The following is a 17,081-nucleotide window of genomic DNA, read 5'->3' as shown; positions in this document are numbered from 1 at the left end:
GCACAGTTTCAGAGCTTATTGGCTCTTCATCGGTGGGTGGGCTGGTACCCTAGTGTTGGAATGATGACAATCCAGTTGCGAAGTATAACTCCACATGAGAGATCCCTGATGGTGAAAATTACATAATTTTAGGGCAATAGCCTCGGGTTACGGAGAAGTTAACTAACGTAGAGGTTTCTGCAATAGCATCATGGTTTATACGTAGTGAACTAAGTAGCATTGCAACACCAGGGTACCTGCCCACCCACTGATGAAGAGCCAGTGAGCTCTGAAACGGTTCCGTCTGGGTGGTGGTGGTGGTATTAGCCGAGAATAAGTAACAATAGTCTTCTCTATTAGAGAAGACGTTACTTTTTCGAGGTAGTGCAATACCATGGCAACTCGTTGTGAAGGCATTCACAATATGAGAGAGAGATATTTAAATTATGTCAAAACATGACGCTATGGCATAAACCTATGCATTAGAACGCAGTGTACTTGATTATTCCCTTCCCCTAAGGCGAGGAAGATTACCATATTCAATGTTTGTAATTCTTTAATTTCTTATGTAAGCTGAATGACTGCTTATTTCATTTATTTCGAAGTTCGGCAACTATAGTGCAAAGTGTATATTTTGTGACGTTTCATATACTCCTATCTCATTTTTTATTTATATATATATATATTTTTTTTTTTTTTTTTTTTTTTTTTTTGTGTGTGCGCACACGAATTCTTTAAATTTTAAACAGTCCATTATAATTTCAAACTTCAAGATTATAATGAACGTACATATTTCAACATCCGTTTTTATAATGGCACTAATCAAAGTAGGTCTATCAGAGCAGCTGCATAAATAGTAACACATACCTGCTTTCCACAGCATTTTGGAGGAGAAATTTCTCTACTCACATAGCAAGTTCTCAAAACCAGTGTGTTTGCTATAAATATATATAAATATTGGTATTAACGTCCCCCAAGCGTGCACTCATAAACCTAGGTGTATGTTCTCTGGAAATGGTTTGTTCACGGGTCAATTTGCATGTTATGCGGGCTGAAAAACTCTGAATAACCCCACTAGAAAACCCTACAAGCTTGAATGAAGAGAACTTCAGATATACGTCTAGTTCCATCCCAGGCAGACGGCGATGTATCGTGCCGACTATTTCCACGGTTCCGCTATACTAGCCGTGCGGGGGAGAGAAAAAAAAAAAAGTATAACTTAGAGGTATTTTAAACAAAACAGGCAAACGTAATAGGACTATTCCGCTGGCTCAGCTCTTCTCTCAAAAAAATATTTCATTTTGAAAAAGAAAAAATATAACTTTTCTTCCAACAAAACTTTTTTTTTCGTATAAAAAAGAACAAAATGATAAATATGGCAAAAGCCTCCTGCCAAACATACTACAGTATATATCGCTACTATTTTCAGGGAAGAAAATACCTTTTACTCACGGCGAAAGAATAAAATAACGTACATCGTGCTTTTTTCTTTCCGAAAACATTGAATAAGCTAGTAATCAAGAAAGTGGCAGGCCGAAAATACTTCTGTTTAATGGAATGGATACTTAATTACTTACATTTATCTGTTTTACTAGTGAAGGATTTGATATACAGTACAGTAATTCAGTGTTTTCTTGGTCTCTCCAGCTTTCGACAACAATAACGGGTTTATATATACGGTACTTGTTTGAAGCGCTGAAGAAATGCAGTGAACACGATGGAGGAAACACTGAACGAAAGACACGAGTTTCTAAGAGGAAAACCATGCAACCCGCGCCTGAGACCGACTAACTCAGCCATGTTGAGAAAAAAACACAAGAGTTTCTTGTGTCATTGAGGAGCATATGATTCTGCACTACTACAGTATTTGATTTAATCAAATACTGCAGTGCAGTTTAATCAAATTCTGCACTATTTGATTAAACGTAAGCACTTCCAAAAAATTCTAAATGTCATTTTATTTTCCACTTAGGGACCCGATTATAATATAAAGTTGGAAGGGAGAAAACAGCCATCATGATCAACAGTCTCGTCTTGAATATTAAGCGTCATGATTTACCATTTATCAATAGATGGCAGCACTGAGTGGTGTCACTAACCACGATGAAGGCTGCCATATGCCAGTCAATGAAATATGAACCCCTTCGCAATTTTTAGTACTCATGAATGATTTATTACAACGTGCAAAATTATAAAAAGGTAAATTCTTATTTGTTTTCAACATCTGATCCATAAAAAATAAATTAAAAATTGATTTTTTTTTATTGTGTGTGTGAGAGGATGTACTTGATCTGAAACTTAAGCGTTATATTTCTTTGTAAAGAAAATGTTTATTGGTAATTCTCATGGGAATACCTTTTGGTATAAAATAAGGTCTTTGCTGATCGTTTTATTTTAATTATTTAGGTGCAGTATTATAGTTCGAATTATTAAAATAAACTTGGAATCGTTTCGGAAGACTTCATTTTGTTACTATTTGGAGAATTGCATATTGTAGGAAATGGATAATTTTTCCCTAACTTTTGAGAAGTTGAAAAGACACACGTTTCACCTTTAGCTCATTACAAGATGCATTTCCACGAATTTTCTGATGCTATACCTATAGTCATAGTTCCTTTGGTGTGAGATTCATTTACATCAAAATAAATGTGTGTGTGAACTAAGATATACTACATCTCGTAAGTTTGTTGTAAACCAAGCAGCATTTCATATATTTCGTATTAAAAAAAAAAGAAAAAACCGCTTGAAAAGGAACAAGCAGGTCATAATAAAAATCCCTTTCGACAAGAAGTTCTCCAGTACAGAGGTGCGCCAACATCTTTTTTAATAACTTGATAGGAGATTGAGTTATGTTTAATTTCCGTAGGGGGAAAAAAAATGTTTTCATTTGCATCGAAGCAATTCTGGCGTTATAGGAGATGCGATGTTATTTCCCATGAGGGTTAGGCTGTTATTGTCAACATACAGCCTCGAGGGTTGTCTCACTACACAAATATTTCTTACACGAACAAATATTTCTCCAGAGAAATATTTGTTCATGTAAGTACCAAATGTAACGAAGCAGAGATTGTTATTAAGACTGATAAAAAAGCTCGAAATTTGCTGATAAATTCTAACTCGTGTAAATAACGCAGTCCTTAATAAATTCGAATTCTTTCTTGAAATCAATAAGATCCCAGTGAGATATGATACTATTAGTTCTAATGGCAGAAATCTGTAAAATTGGTAATCATGCGACCGTCCGAATTGAAGTATTGTTGCATTTGTTGCTATTTACAAAGTTTAAACCTGATAGCTGTCAATTATAATAATATTCAGTTATGTGCAAATATTATTAGTTGCATTTTTTCTATACGGATCATAAAAAGAATATATACATCCCGTGACATCAGAGGCAATTGCTAGGATGAAAACTTAAATCAAAAACTTGTTACATACATTGTAAGTTTTGAATTATGTAAGCTGACCCATTAATGAACCTATCCACATCAACAGAGAAATTGTTAACGAAAGACAAACCAGAATGTGGAAAAAAGCAATCTAATGTTTTCATATGCATCAGAAGGCCAACGTACTTCTCTCAAAATATATTTATTTATGAATTATTAATGATTGTTCTGATTCTTATAAATCATTTTTTTCAGGGGTCTGCTATGTCATTCCAGATAACTCCTATGACAGGGTCGCATCCTCTACTAGTACTCATTAATCCAAAGAGTGGAGGGAGACAAGGAATGAGGTATTTCACTTAATTCCCATTTTGATTCCACTTTTTCTTAAAATTAGTAAATATCCTACTACATGTAAGCAGCCATAATTTGTTTAACAATGTGGAAAAGAAAAATCAAGTATTTATGGCAGTCAAAAGCATGAAGAGTAGTTAAAATTTCATTACGGCACCCACACATCGGGTTCAGTAACAAAGGTCAGTTGTTTTTGACGTTGTGAGCTGTGGAAACGGCTCATTAACTTTGCGCAGAGATTAGTCATCGTAGGCATTGATGTTGCGACAATTCCAATAATCAACGTGAGTACCTTAGGTTCAAACTAATACGTTGTCGTAATTTTGGCATTAGCTATTCTGGCAGGCTAGTCAGTTTTATGCCAAGTGTCAAAATACTGTTTAGAATATAAACACCTTAAAAGTTAACTAATAATAACGAGAATATTAAATCACTTTTTAGAGGTAGATGCGACGTCTGATTGGTCCTTATCATACGTAACTCTTATGTTTAATAAGGGAAATAAAAACGATCCTTCAAATTACAGGGCCATTAGTGTGATAGTCTCAATGAGTAGGTCATTGAGTAAAATTATGAGGTTAGAGAAAAGTATTGCTTCCTGTGTGTCAGAAGAACAGGCTAGCTTTACCGTTGGAAAATCCTGTATTGGTGATATTTTCGCCTTAAGATAGATAGAAAAAAGAATCGCCAAAGGGCAGGAAACACATTTGGTCTTTCCTATTAGCAGACTCTGGGGATCGATGCGGAGGACGAATGTGAGCGAATCGGTCATCAGTTTGATTCAGAGAATGTATAGAAGTTGCACAGCCGCTGTTAAGTGTGGGGGACTGGTATCGGCTGAGTTTGTAACATCCAAAAACATGAGACAAAGATGTGGGATGTCACCGACCCTATTTAAGATCTACATTGATGCGATACTAGCACTTCAGAACGCTTCGTGTAGAGCTATGGAAATTCAGATTGGGAACAGTGTCATTCATTTACTATTATTCTCCAAAAACCAAGTGATAACTGTTCAAGATCGGGATGACGTTGACCTCATGATGAGGAAACTGGTTGATGTTTACAGCACGGGAGGTCTTAAAGTTAATTTTACAAAGACAAAGTATTTGTGGTTGGTGGAAACGGCAGAGACCTTCCTTAACTTAGACCTTTAGGCAAAGTTAAGGAAGTAGATCATTTCAGATATTTGGGATTTATTATTCATAAGTCGGGAACGTGTGAGAAAGATAAGATATAAACAAGCGTATTACTCAGGCCCGCACTGTTATTAAGCAACTGAATGGTGCGTTGTGGAGTCGAGACTTTCGACAAGAAACCAAGATGATACTCCAAATGATAGTAGTGTTTTGACATATGGAGGGGGAGGATGGACGTTGAATATGAGGCAGAAGAGTCGTATAAGAGCTGTGGAGATGGATGGTTTATCTCGCCTTCGAAGAGTTCGGAATGAGACCACCATGGAGAGATTGAATTTGCGAGAAAATGAGGTGGATCTCTTGGGGTGCCGATCTTTGCAATGGTATGGGTACTTATAACGGATGCCCCAGGAGAGCCGGCCTAAGAGAGTGATGAATTGGCTGCCGCCGGGAAGAATGAGATACAAGAGGATACCTGGGTCTACCGTTCACAATGGAGAAGGGATCACAGGAAACCGCTAAGCAGTGGAGATGCCTTCAAAAGTAAAAGAAAGCAAAAGTTAATTAAAACGCCTTCCTTCTTTAACATTTACGCAAGATGTCAAGGAGGCAAGATTAAGTATTGACACCTTGTGCTGTAATAGTAGGCACAATTCCCATCATTCATTAAACTAAACTAAGTAAGCAGTGCATAACTGAGACGAGAATACCAACGATCAAAATCACCATCGTGCACAGTCTGAGTAAAGAGATTCTAGGTATATTAGTCTAAAGGAGACTAGCGATTTTCGGTTATTTGAAACTGTAATAGTTTTTGAAGTTACAATTATAAGTAGTAAAGGACGTCCATTAAAATCAAAAGATATATATATATATATAGTGTTCTTACTGAAGATTATAAAAATGATATTTGGTAAAGTTTACCGTAATAGGTACCTGTCAGGTGTGCAACGTTAATATTATTGCACATAGGACAATTAGGCATTATACGTGCATGAAATTATATTAGTCAATTTTATTTAATGGTATCTATCTGTAGGGAATTAGGTGTATAAGCACCAAACTAACTAGTTAGTGAAAGCAAACTAGCTTTAGCCTGGAAAGCCTATATAAAATTATATTAATGAAAAATGTAAATAAAAATAAATTATGATGAACAATGAAAATAACGTTCTTCCACTTGGTCATCGGTCTGCTACTTCTTCGGGGGCTTTGAGCAGACCGATAGCCAGACTAAATGATATATATATATATATATATACACACACACACACACACACATCAGCGTTTTAGTGATTAGGGTGCTAACTCCGACCTCAACCACGCCAATAAAAATAGAAAACTTTGTTTTTGTTTTCTGTGACCATCCGTCACCGCAACTTCAAATTGTTTTGCTCTCCGATGTTGAAAGCCACGATTCTGTCCTCATCTGAAGTGTGGATAGTAGCCGAAGTTACTAAAATTTTACGAAAAAAGTTGTAATACTTTTTCTTTTACTTCAGTTACCAGTTGTATGAAGGAAAAACCGGCCTTCTCATTGGTTAAATTTACCGCATTGCGAATATATTTTAACTGATGATTAATACTATCAGACAGAATCAGTTAACATCACCGAGTACGGTAACGACGAAAAGCCTGTTTCAGTGGACGCTGTCCGTTATTTCCGAAGTTCGTTAAATTGAGGGTTTACTGTGCTTCATAAAATAGTAAATTTAATAACTGCATTCATTCTCTTTCCTATTTCATAAATCCCTTTACTTCTAAAGTATACTGCGTCTGGCACCTTGAGTTCTCGTTGTGGCGGAACTGTATATATGGCACAACCTGGAAAAGTAAAAAGGACGATTCACAAGGAAATAGCATGCAACGTTTCCAGTCAGAGTGATGCGCCCATGGTATTTTTGGATGTTCTTGCATTAACTATAATTTCTGTGATATCCTTGAAATGTTAAAGAATATCTCAATAACTAAATGTACAAACTATTACAGAAATCGAATAAAATTTTTAGAAATTAATTAAGAAAGCATTGGTTATATAAATTACTACTTTATTTTAAGACCATATTCCACACCATTCCAACCCTTTTTGTAGCTTATACGAGGCATGTCTTTAATTTTTAAATAAACTAAAATTTGTAACTATTCATAATAATTACGCGTTCCCAAGATCTCGAAACCCAAAGCAGTACACCACTAATCTAGATACCAGACATAAATCTCTGGTTACCGTTAAATGCAGAGGATATTCAGAGGAGAAAGAAAATAAATGTATTCTAAAGCAATAAAAATGTATTTTGGTGTGTAACATTTTGTTTGACCTAATGTAGTTTCTTGTCTGATGTATGAGATAGTTGTTTAAAACATATTTGTTTGTTTTAGTTGCTAATGTATCGTTTTTCCTTCTACTCCTAAGGATACTAAGGAAATTCCAATACCTTCTAAATCCTCGGCAGGTCTACAACCTATCGAAATGCGGAGGTCCAGTGCAGGGGTAGGTAGCCTAAAATGAAATTAATATTTACAACGCTGCTTTTGTTCTTTCTTAAAGGTTTTATGACATAAGGGCATCTAAACAAAGATGAATAATTAATGAGAGATATTGTACATGTCGAGCATGGCCTCTTTCTGTAACTAGCTATAAACAAACTGTGTTTGTTACTTAGTGCGTCGATCTCATATTGTAGAGGTACTTCATCGTGAGCTGTCTTGGTACTGCACCAAATAAAAGGCACTGCTCCAGTGGAGAAGTAACTGCTTTATATGTAGAGTGTATATTTACATTATCCAGACCAGGATTTCGGCTCTTTTGAAGTTCATGTGGCTGAACTCAAAACCTGGATCTAGCTCCTGGTTGACAAGTCCGCGAGACCGGGGTTAGATGGTGCTGTAAGTGAAGTACGTAGACATACATCTACTTTCGTCTATGTCAAAAGCATCAAGCTACATAACTTCGTTGTGCATGTCAAGGAAAAGCCTGACATGCACAACTGTTTTCGTTACTTAATGCAGCGATTACATATTGTGGAAACACTTCGCCACGTGTTGCGCTGATATTGTACTACTCTAAATAAAAGGCACTGCTACAATGGAAACGTATATGCTTTTTATTTAAATTTATGCCGTTACCCAACCCTGAGTTTCGACTCTGGCGTCTCATCGATGGGTTGGGTAGGTAGGCATTGTGAAGATCTGAACACCCGATTGACGAGATATATGCACAATATGTGAGATGTTAGGTGGTCCAATGAATGATGCATTGTTTAGTATAGAACAAAAGGCTCCAGCTGCGAAGACTCACTGTCAGTTAAACTCTAGTCAGAGTCGAAACCCGAGGTTTGGGTAGTAGCATTATACAGGGTTGTTAAAATTAAAGTATCCCTATGTAGAGGGCTCTGGAGCGAGTTCTAAGGCTCGTACTGAAGAGAAATTTGGTAAACAGGTACAATAAAGAATGCGCTCGCCATTTATTGGAAAAATAATAATAATAAATAGTTACAAAATTTGTCACTATATGGCGCTGTGGCAAAACAAATCACTTGAGCTGCGCTACAATTGTTCAATGTGTCCTCCATTTTGGTTAACAACGGTTTCCATTCGAAGAACGGCATTTTCTGCAGCAGAACGGAACATGTCGACTGGAATAGCCAGCACATGACATCTAATGCTATCCTTCAGATCTGCCAGAGTTTGACATCCTACCCGATACACCTGGTTCTTCAAAAAACCGCACAACCAGAAGTCGCATGGGGTTGAGATCCGATGATCGGAGTAGCCAAGATGTCTGGAAACAATGGCTGATTACTCTTTCGTCTGCAAAGTGTTGCAGTCTTAGCAATCTTTGGACACAACGGTGGATGTGGGGTGGCGCACCATCTTGCATGAATATGGTGTCCTGAAGTCACCCACGTTGTTGCAGCTCTGGTATTGCGAAATTTGCCAACATTTCATAATATCGTTGTCCAGTGATGGAACAGGTGCGGAGTCCAGTCGGTGTTACCTGTTCAAAAAATATATTGCCCAATCATGAATGTGGCCGTAAATCCACACCACACTGTCACTTTTGAAGAATTCAACGGGGACTCTTGGATAACTCGAGGGTTTTCTGTTACCCAAATGTGACAGTTGTTCGTATTCACTTTTCCATTTAAGAGCAGAAGTGGGCTTCATCACTCCAAAGGATATTCCATGGCCAAGTGATATCCACTGTCATTCTCGCCAGAAAGTGAAGTGCATATGTGAAACGAATGTCTACTTCACCATGCGCATCTTGTAAGAATAATACCGCAACACCTGACGCATTACTAGCCTTGCAGTGAAATACGGCATGTCCACTTCAGGAGAAACAACTGGCACACTTGCGATACCACATGGATATTGACTTGATAAATCCACGACAGCCATAGCCACATCTTCAACACCAGAGGAGTCCACTCGTTTTCCACCTCTACCTGGTTGACCACCAAGATGTCCTGTCGCTTCAAATTTCGCAATCATTTTGCGGACAGCACAGTCATATGTCCACGTGGGCCTTATGCGCTTCTGACGCCGGAATTCTCTGATAGCCGCCAGCAGCTGCATTGTTTTTGTTCTGATAGTACAGCTTCACTAATAGCGCCTTTTCCTGCAACGTTGTTGGCATTGCTGCTGTAGTGCAGGCAAACATCTACTGTATGATTTTGAAGAGACTGCTTTGCTTTTATACAGTACAGTAGTGGCGCTGTGGCAATAACTTACGTTATTTGCATAATCGTAACTAAGATAGTTAAGCGCCATACAGTGACAAATTTGTAACTAATTTATTTTTTCCAATAAATGGGGAGCGCATTCTTTATTGTAGCTGTTCAAATTTCTCTTCAGTACGAGCCTTGGAACCCGCTCCAGAGCCATCTACATAGGGATACTTTAATTTTAACAACCCTGTACACTCTCCATTAGAGCAGTGCCTTTTATTTAGAGTAGTGCAATATGAAGGTAACTCGTGGCGAAATGTCTGCATAATTATATCAATACACTACTTAGGAAACAGTTTGCTTATAGTTATATGCAGAAAGAAGCTATGCTCGACATGTACAATGACTTATAGCTTTCGTAGTTTGAGGCTTTTGCTCTAAACTGATTAGAGAGAGATTAATTAAGAGCTTTTTAATTAAATGAAGTAATTACGATACTTGATTTTAAATTAAGAATATTTACTTCAGTTAAAATTAAATCCAGCATAATTGAAATGTAACTAGCTGTATAATAAAGGTTTATTACTATATATGCAAATATACTTTATCAAAAGTCTCATATTCCACATTTAAAAAACATAATTTCAGGTTTCAGCTGTACAAAGATGTTGTAAATTTTAGAGTCCTTTGCTGTGGTGGGGATGGTACCGTCGGCTGGGTACTAGACACAATAGGTGAGTTTTCCTGTTACATTATCGATTTCTGTTGCGAAAAATAATCTGAAATATGTTGATGCAGCAGAAGTACACTTACTTATCCCTTTTGGAGATAACAAACCCTCTTCGCCTTCTCTACACTTCTCTGCTTGTTGTCACAGTTTGATATCGATTAGCAGAACTGTTTGCTTTCATAGTGAAGTTGTTTGCATAAAGCCTATTTAATGACACGTGTGTGGTTAGTCCATTAGCATTTACTATTACTGCAATGTAATTAATGGATCCTTTGCATTAATTCACACAATGGATTTTCTTTTTTGTTTTCTTTTTTTTTTTTTCTTTTTCTTTTTTTAAGTATTACTCTACACCAGTGGTTTTTAACCGGGTTGCCGCAACAACGTTCCAGGGGTGCCATGTAATTTGAGATTAAATTACTTAAACTTATTATTATTTTTTTTTTTTGAAATTTATATATTTATTTCATTATAAAAAGGTGTACGGTATCCACTGTACTTTTTAATTTTGTCGTGATCTATAATTGATGTTTATTTAGTACCTCTATATAAAGAATTAAATTATTATATAGGTATACTGTATATAATTTGTATTATGAATTGTAATTTTGTTTATAATAACTATCACATAACATATATTTTTTAATGTTATATGATAACATATATTAAGTTCGTATGTGAAACGAATATCTACTTCACCATGCTCATCTTGTAAGGATAATACCGCAACATCTGACGTATAATTGACCTGCCAATTGTAATTGAGAAGGCCTGTAAAGTGAAGGAGATAACCTGAAATAAATTGATTAACATAAAAATAGAAATAATAATGAAGATAACAATGTTACCTAAAGTAGTGGGTCCAAGGGTCAGCAGCCAAAACCGTAGGAGCCACCACAATAAACAAGGGTCTCTGTTTCTGTTATGATGTATACATGCGAAATGTATAAATCACAGCCGACCCGACAGAGACCAAAAAGAAAGAGTAAAATTTATTTAAGTAGAAGTATCATTATCAAAAAAACTCATTATTTAAGGGGGAAAAAATTTTTTTTTGAAATCAAAAGGACAGATACATTTCAAAAATTACTTCAACTTACTGTGTGTTTGGAACGGAATCAGTGATATAGTTGCCTTTATCCTTGGTTCTCCAACGTTACTTTGTAAATACCACAGGCAACTATATCACAGATTCCGTTCCAAACACACAGTAAGTTGAAGTAATTTTTGTAATGTATCTGTCCTTTTGATTTCAAAAAAAAAAAAAAAATTTTTTTCCCCTTAAAGTTCTATTGGCAATTTTTTTTTTTTTTTTTTGTTTTTGTTTTTGTTTTTTTAAATTTTACTCTTTCTTTTTGGTCTCTGTCGGCTGTGATTTATACATTTCGCATGTATACATCATAACAGAAACAGAGACCCTTGTTTATTGTGGTGGCTCCTACGGTTTTGGCTGCCGACCCTAGGACGCACTACTTCAGGTAACATTGTTATCTTCATTATTATTTCTATTTTTATGTTAATCAATTTATTTCAGGTTATCTCCTTCACCTTACAGGCCTTTTCAATTTTTCCATGGTAATTACAATTGACAGGTCAACATCTGTCTATATTTCATTATGGTTGCCAGGTTTCTTTACTGTAAATAGTAGAACCCGGATCCATAACACAGTTTAATAATTTTGATTTAATACTTTGTTTGCTTACTTTGTCATTCGGTAACTTAATTATTTTTATCAATATATATATATATATTAGAATAATGATTAAAAAATAAAAATGCCTGCAGCATAGCAAGACAGAAGAACAAAAATAGTCAAAATTAAACATAACGATCAAATCGACAGAGAGGGAAGAGAAGGGCAACAAGAGGAAAAATATTGCAGCAGAAACTCTAAGATAATTTAGAAAATCTAAATGCAAAGATAATAAAATAATAATCAGTTAAATAGAAATTTAATTGGCATTCAAAATTTAATTGATTATTATTTTATTACTTTGCATTTAGATTTTCTAAATTATCTTGGAGGGTTTCTGCTGCAATATTTTTACTCTTGTTGCCCTTCTCTTCCCTCCCTGTTGGTTTGATCGATATGTTTAATTTTGAATATTTTCTCTCTTTTGTCTTGCCATGTTGCTGGCATTATTTTTATTTTATTAATCATCATTGTAATTTATTTTTATATTTCAAGCATCATGTAGAGGAATATGCTTTTTGCTGTCTGTGATGTTTGCCTTACCTTTTTATTATGAAAGATTCAGTTTCAACTATTTCAAAATATATGTGACGGAATCAGATTATTAAATGGTCGAAAACCAGTGCGTTAAGTATTTCTTTTGGCCTAGGGGTGCGCCGTGAGAAAATTATTGGGACACTACGGACGCCGAGAGCCGAGAAACTTTGGGAACCTCTGCTCTACACAATATTAAAAGCAAAGGAGATAAGAGCATTCATTCATTTTTTTTTTTTCATTTATTTACACACCCAAATATTATGTACAATTTCAAGAAACATAAACAATAATCTATATACAATTTTATGTACATTTTCATTCTCATTTATATAATTACCCTAGCATATATATATATATATTTTGTTCACAATACAGTTGAGGAAACAGTACAAAACACGTGTGTGTGTGTCCTGGTATCAAGGGTGGCCCCTAGGCATAGCCCATCTCCACCTAGTGGATCTGTATTGAATGTAGGACCTCTGCAAAGGAGCAGCCAATACCTGTGCAGCTGCTATCTGGTGCCTGTCCCCAGGCGCGAGTAGCCAGACCTGGTTTTTTTTTAAACCTTTTACATGCCAAAGTGCACGAAATCCCGCACCCACTGGAGGTAGTGCAATACCAGTGGGTGCCCGCTATCCCGCTCACAGGCTGCCCAGGCCTAGAGCCAGCAAAAAAAAAAAAAAAAAAAAACAAGGCTGGAGCTCCAAAAACCCATTGAAGTCACACAGCCAAGACAAACATTTGTAAAGAACCCTGCAGTTATCAGTAGCATTATACATCAGTTATCCTATTAGGAGATAAGAGCAAACAAAATAAAAAATAAAAAAAAATTTTGTTCGGTATAATAAACACCGGTACATGTACTTACTATAGTGCTGTCTGTATACAGTCGCCATCTTGTGGCTCTTTTATAAACTAAGCTCACAAAACATGCAGTACAGTATATATTATTTATTTATGTTGATACCAGGGTCAGCCAAAAAAGAAAAATAACGTAAATTTTTTAAAGCTCTCATTAATAAATATATGACATTACTGAAGTGTGTGACAAACCGGAATGCTATTCCGGGTCGTCACACACATCGATCCTTCTGTCTATTCCGAGTTCTGGTTAATAACCATTTTACTTTGCCTCTTATGTTTACGTACAAGCAAGGATATATAGATACTGTAGTTGTTTCTGGGGTGTGTGTGACGGTAGAAATATTTTAATAAAAATATTAAAAAATTTAAATTTTTTTAAAATTTGAATATGAAAATTTAATTTCTTCTTTATTATACTTAAAATATAATTAAACGCTCGCTTTACTATGTATTTCCCCAATGTATGTAGTACCTCATTTACTTTCTTTCATCCCCCCCCGTTTAATTTTGGATCCTCCCATTTCTGCTTCTCTGAAGTGATTTTTTCCCTCTTGTCATTTGCAGACAAAATGAATTTTACAACACCTCCGCCCGTAGCCATTCTACCACTGGGAACAGGAAACGATCTGGCCAGGTGTTTGCGATGGGGACCAGGTGAGTTCTACAATACTATGAATGTTCGACCTTGGTCGTTTGCTACAGTAGGTAAATAAGCGGTGTGGGTTTGAACAGCATGACGCAACAACTAGTCAGGGCCATATATGATGTGTACAAAGAAAATGTCATAAAAAGAGGCGAATCGTGAATTGATCATTACTACCCAGTTACTATTAAGGTTAAGGTTACGTGAACAGCGGTCGGGTGAGTACAAGACTCGGCAAATGCAAATACACACTGTAATAAACACGAATAATAGTGCGGATGTTCAACAAAGATAAACCAAAACTTAAAACAGTTTTAGGTCAGGTACTAAGTGCTGAAATTATTTTTCAGCACTTAGTACCTGACCTAAAACTACTAAGTGCTGAAATTATTCTTCCAAAGCAAGCCAAGCTCATATTGCATTTAAAAAAGCAAAAATTAACTGGAACTACTTAATATAATTTCAGATAGTTTATGCTCTTAGTGAAAAAAACCAAACCACTTTCAAGTTTCTTATAGCACTCTATAACTAAAAATAATAATAGTTGAATGAAATTCGCGTGATAAAAACTTCTTTAAAGCGAAGACCAAACGAGTAAGTAAGAATTTAATATAAAATATAGAACAGAGCATACTTGTAAATTGAAGGACACTGAAGGGACAGAATTCATGGGATACCTGGTTCCTGGGCAGTGCGACGCTGTCACCCCTCTCGCTAGTGGATGAACTCACCGTTTTGCAGGTATATAGGTACAATGCATAACTGCATCACGTAGACGGTAACTCGATGTCAGGATAAACGTCGTGAGTTGACCGACTTTGAAAGAGGGATGATAGTGGGTGCCCGACGCATGGATCACTCTATCGCAGAGGTGGTACAGAAATTGCACTATTTCCGTTCGACAGTATTAAGGGTGTATCGGGAATATGCCATTTCCGGAATAACATCTCATCGTGGACAGCGCTGTGGGAGAAAAAAGGTGGTGGATGAACGTGGCCGTCGACTTCTGTCTCGCATTGTTTCAGCCATCCGGAGAGCAACAGTGGCACAAATCACCGCCGACTTCAACGAGGGAGTGTATTTAGTGTCAAGCAGCGCCAGGGGTTCCCCCCATCTCCAATTGTTTCATTGTAGGTGTGCCAGTTCACTGGAAAGGCCAGAGGTTTAAAAGTGCATGGATACTGTATGTGTATAGTGTTATGTACCGTTGTTCTTCTGGCCATTTAGCCGCTGGACCCCTGCGTATGATGTATTATTTAATTTTTAATTACTACTTTATAATTCATACTTTAGTCCCTGTAGCTGATAAGCAATCCAGGGTACCGTCAGCGTCAATAATATTGGAATTATGTCAAATGACATTTAGATTTAAATATTAAATGGCGTAAATATTGGCTCCAGCGTTAATGCTATTGTTTGACATAATTCCATTATTGACACTGACGGTACCCTGCTTATCAGCTACAGGGACTACAATATAAATTATAAAGTAGTAATTAAAAATTAAATAATACATCATACTACGGAAGTATTAGGCAACAGTATGGATCATAGCCTATATTTCTTATAATTAGGTTAGCACTATAAGGCTATCCATACCAGTGCTAGATTTATATATAACTAACGGGTTGGTTGGTGTCACTACAAACCTGATGTTCCTAAGTAGTACCATAATTTAAAAATAATAATGGTATTAATAAGTTAAGTACATATACAACTCATGCACGTATAATGTCTAATTGTCCTCAGACAATAGCATTAACGCTGGAGCCAATATTTACGCCATTTAATATTTAAATCTAAATGTCATTTGACATAATTCCAATAATATATACAAAAAAAATTTGTATATACACATACACCCACACATTTTAATATTTTAACAGTATAACACTCTGTATATACAGAGAGAGAGAGACTTAAAAAAAAAAAAAAAAAAAGGCTACGGGTGAAGAGTAATAGATATTATACAGCTGTAAAGGCAAAGTTTCGAGAGTGATAAGAAGATAACTATACTTATTTTTCACTTCAGTTAATCACAGAAATTTAGTGTAAAAAAAATTCAATTAATTTTTATTAAAAAATAGAATGTGTCTGAAATGTAACACTGGGTATTATATCTAATTTGTAATGTAAGTATATTAACGTATACTGAAGTAGACATTAGTTTATAAGAAAAAGTTTAACAATATCACATTTTCAGCGTTTGTTTCGTTGTTGTCTGGAAAGCTTACAAGATCAATTATTTTGAAAATAAAATTATATACTGTACATGTTTTCATTTAGGTTATTATAAATTTATTAATGGAAATTTGTTAAGTCAAATATATTAGTGTAATATGTTATTTATTAAAAAATACGTTTATTAGAAGAGAATTTATTAAGTATACATCTTTGAATATTTTTAATGATCCTGGAAAATAAACTATAAAACTACAAATCATTTACTTTTTTAATCCATATTGTAGTTGTAGGATATATTGTTTGACAGATATTTTATAATATTTTGCCGATTATAGTTGTTGATCTTATTTAAAGTTCTGCGGTCAGCTTCTTCATAGCGTGTTCGTTTCCGTGGACGTATAGGGCCGGCAATAATTCTTTCGAAATCTAAATTGTAAGTTATTTGAATTTTCCTTAATTTATCTAGAAAAATCCAAAGTAGGGTGAGCAAATACTACTACCAAAAGCTAACTGTAGTTTGCGATGGCAAAAGCTTCTGCAAAATTGTTTGTTCTATCGCTTTCATTCGTTGGTATATGGACCAAATATTAGAGGGAAACGTTGGTGCAGCTCTGGTACAATTGTTTCTGAGACGTCCAATATACGTATTGGTAAAACCATACTAAAATTGGTTCCAAACTCTTCTAGTAAATAATTTTCTACACTGGTAATTGCATGAATAATGTCTTCTTGGGAAACAAATGCAATAGACGTGATCATTTTTGAATGTAATCCAAAGTCGACATCCGTATTGTATCTTCCTAGAAGAAGGCATTATGCCAAGTGTTTCCTAAGGTTTTTAATTAAGTCAAATAAGCAGCCGTTAATGTTTACTTCGGGAAACATTGCACGAATAGCT

General features: G+C 35.6%; 1 protein-coding gene across 3 annotated transcripts in view; it reads left to right on the top strand.

Annotated features, from left to right (window-relative positions):
* The window catches only part of Dgk (diacyl glycerol kinase 1), a 313,927-nt gene that overhangs the window by 239,609 nt on the left and 57,237 nt on the right, over positions 1–17,081 (top strand). For all 3 annotated transcript variants that reach the window (XM_090388889.1, XM_090388891.1, XM_090388890.1), the window contains 4 exons: positions 3,624–3,718; positions 7,275–7,352; positions 10,180–10,265; positions 13,921–14,010. In XM_090388889.1, the coding sequence (XP_090245015.1) occupies positions 3,624–3,718; positions 7,275–7,352; positions 10,180–10,265; positions 13,921–14,010 (349 nt within the window). The remainder of the gene's footprint in view (positions 1–3,623; positions 3,719–7,274; positions 7,353–10,179; positions 10,266–13,920; positions 14,011–17,081) is intronic.

This window comes from Mastigoproctus giganteus, chromosome 14, assembly GCF_048544385.1.
Source record: "Mastigoproctus giganteus isolate SK-2022 chromosome 14, ASM4854438v1, whole genome shotgun sequence".
Classification (NCBI taxonomy): domain Eukaryota; kingdom Metazoa; phylum Arthropoda; class Arachnida; order Uropygi; family Thelyphonidae; genus Mastigoproctus; species Mastigoproctus giganteus.
The sequence above is the reverse complement of the archived record's forward strand: the minus strand, read 5'-3'. Positions and strand labels throughout refer to the sequence as shown.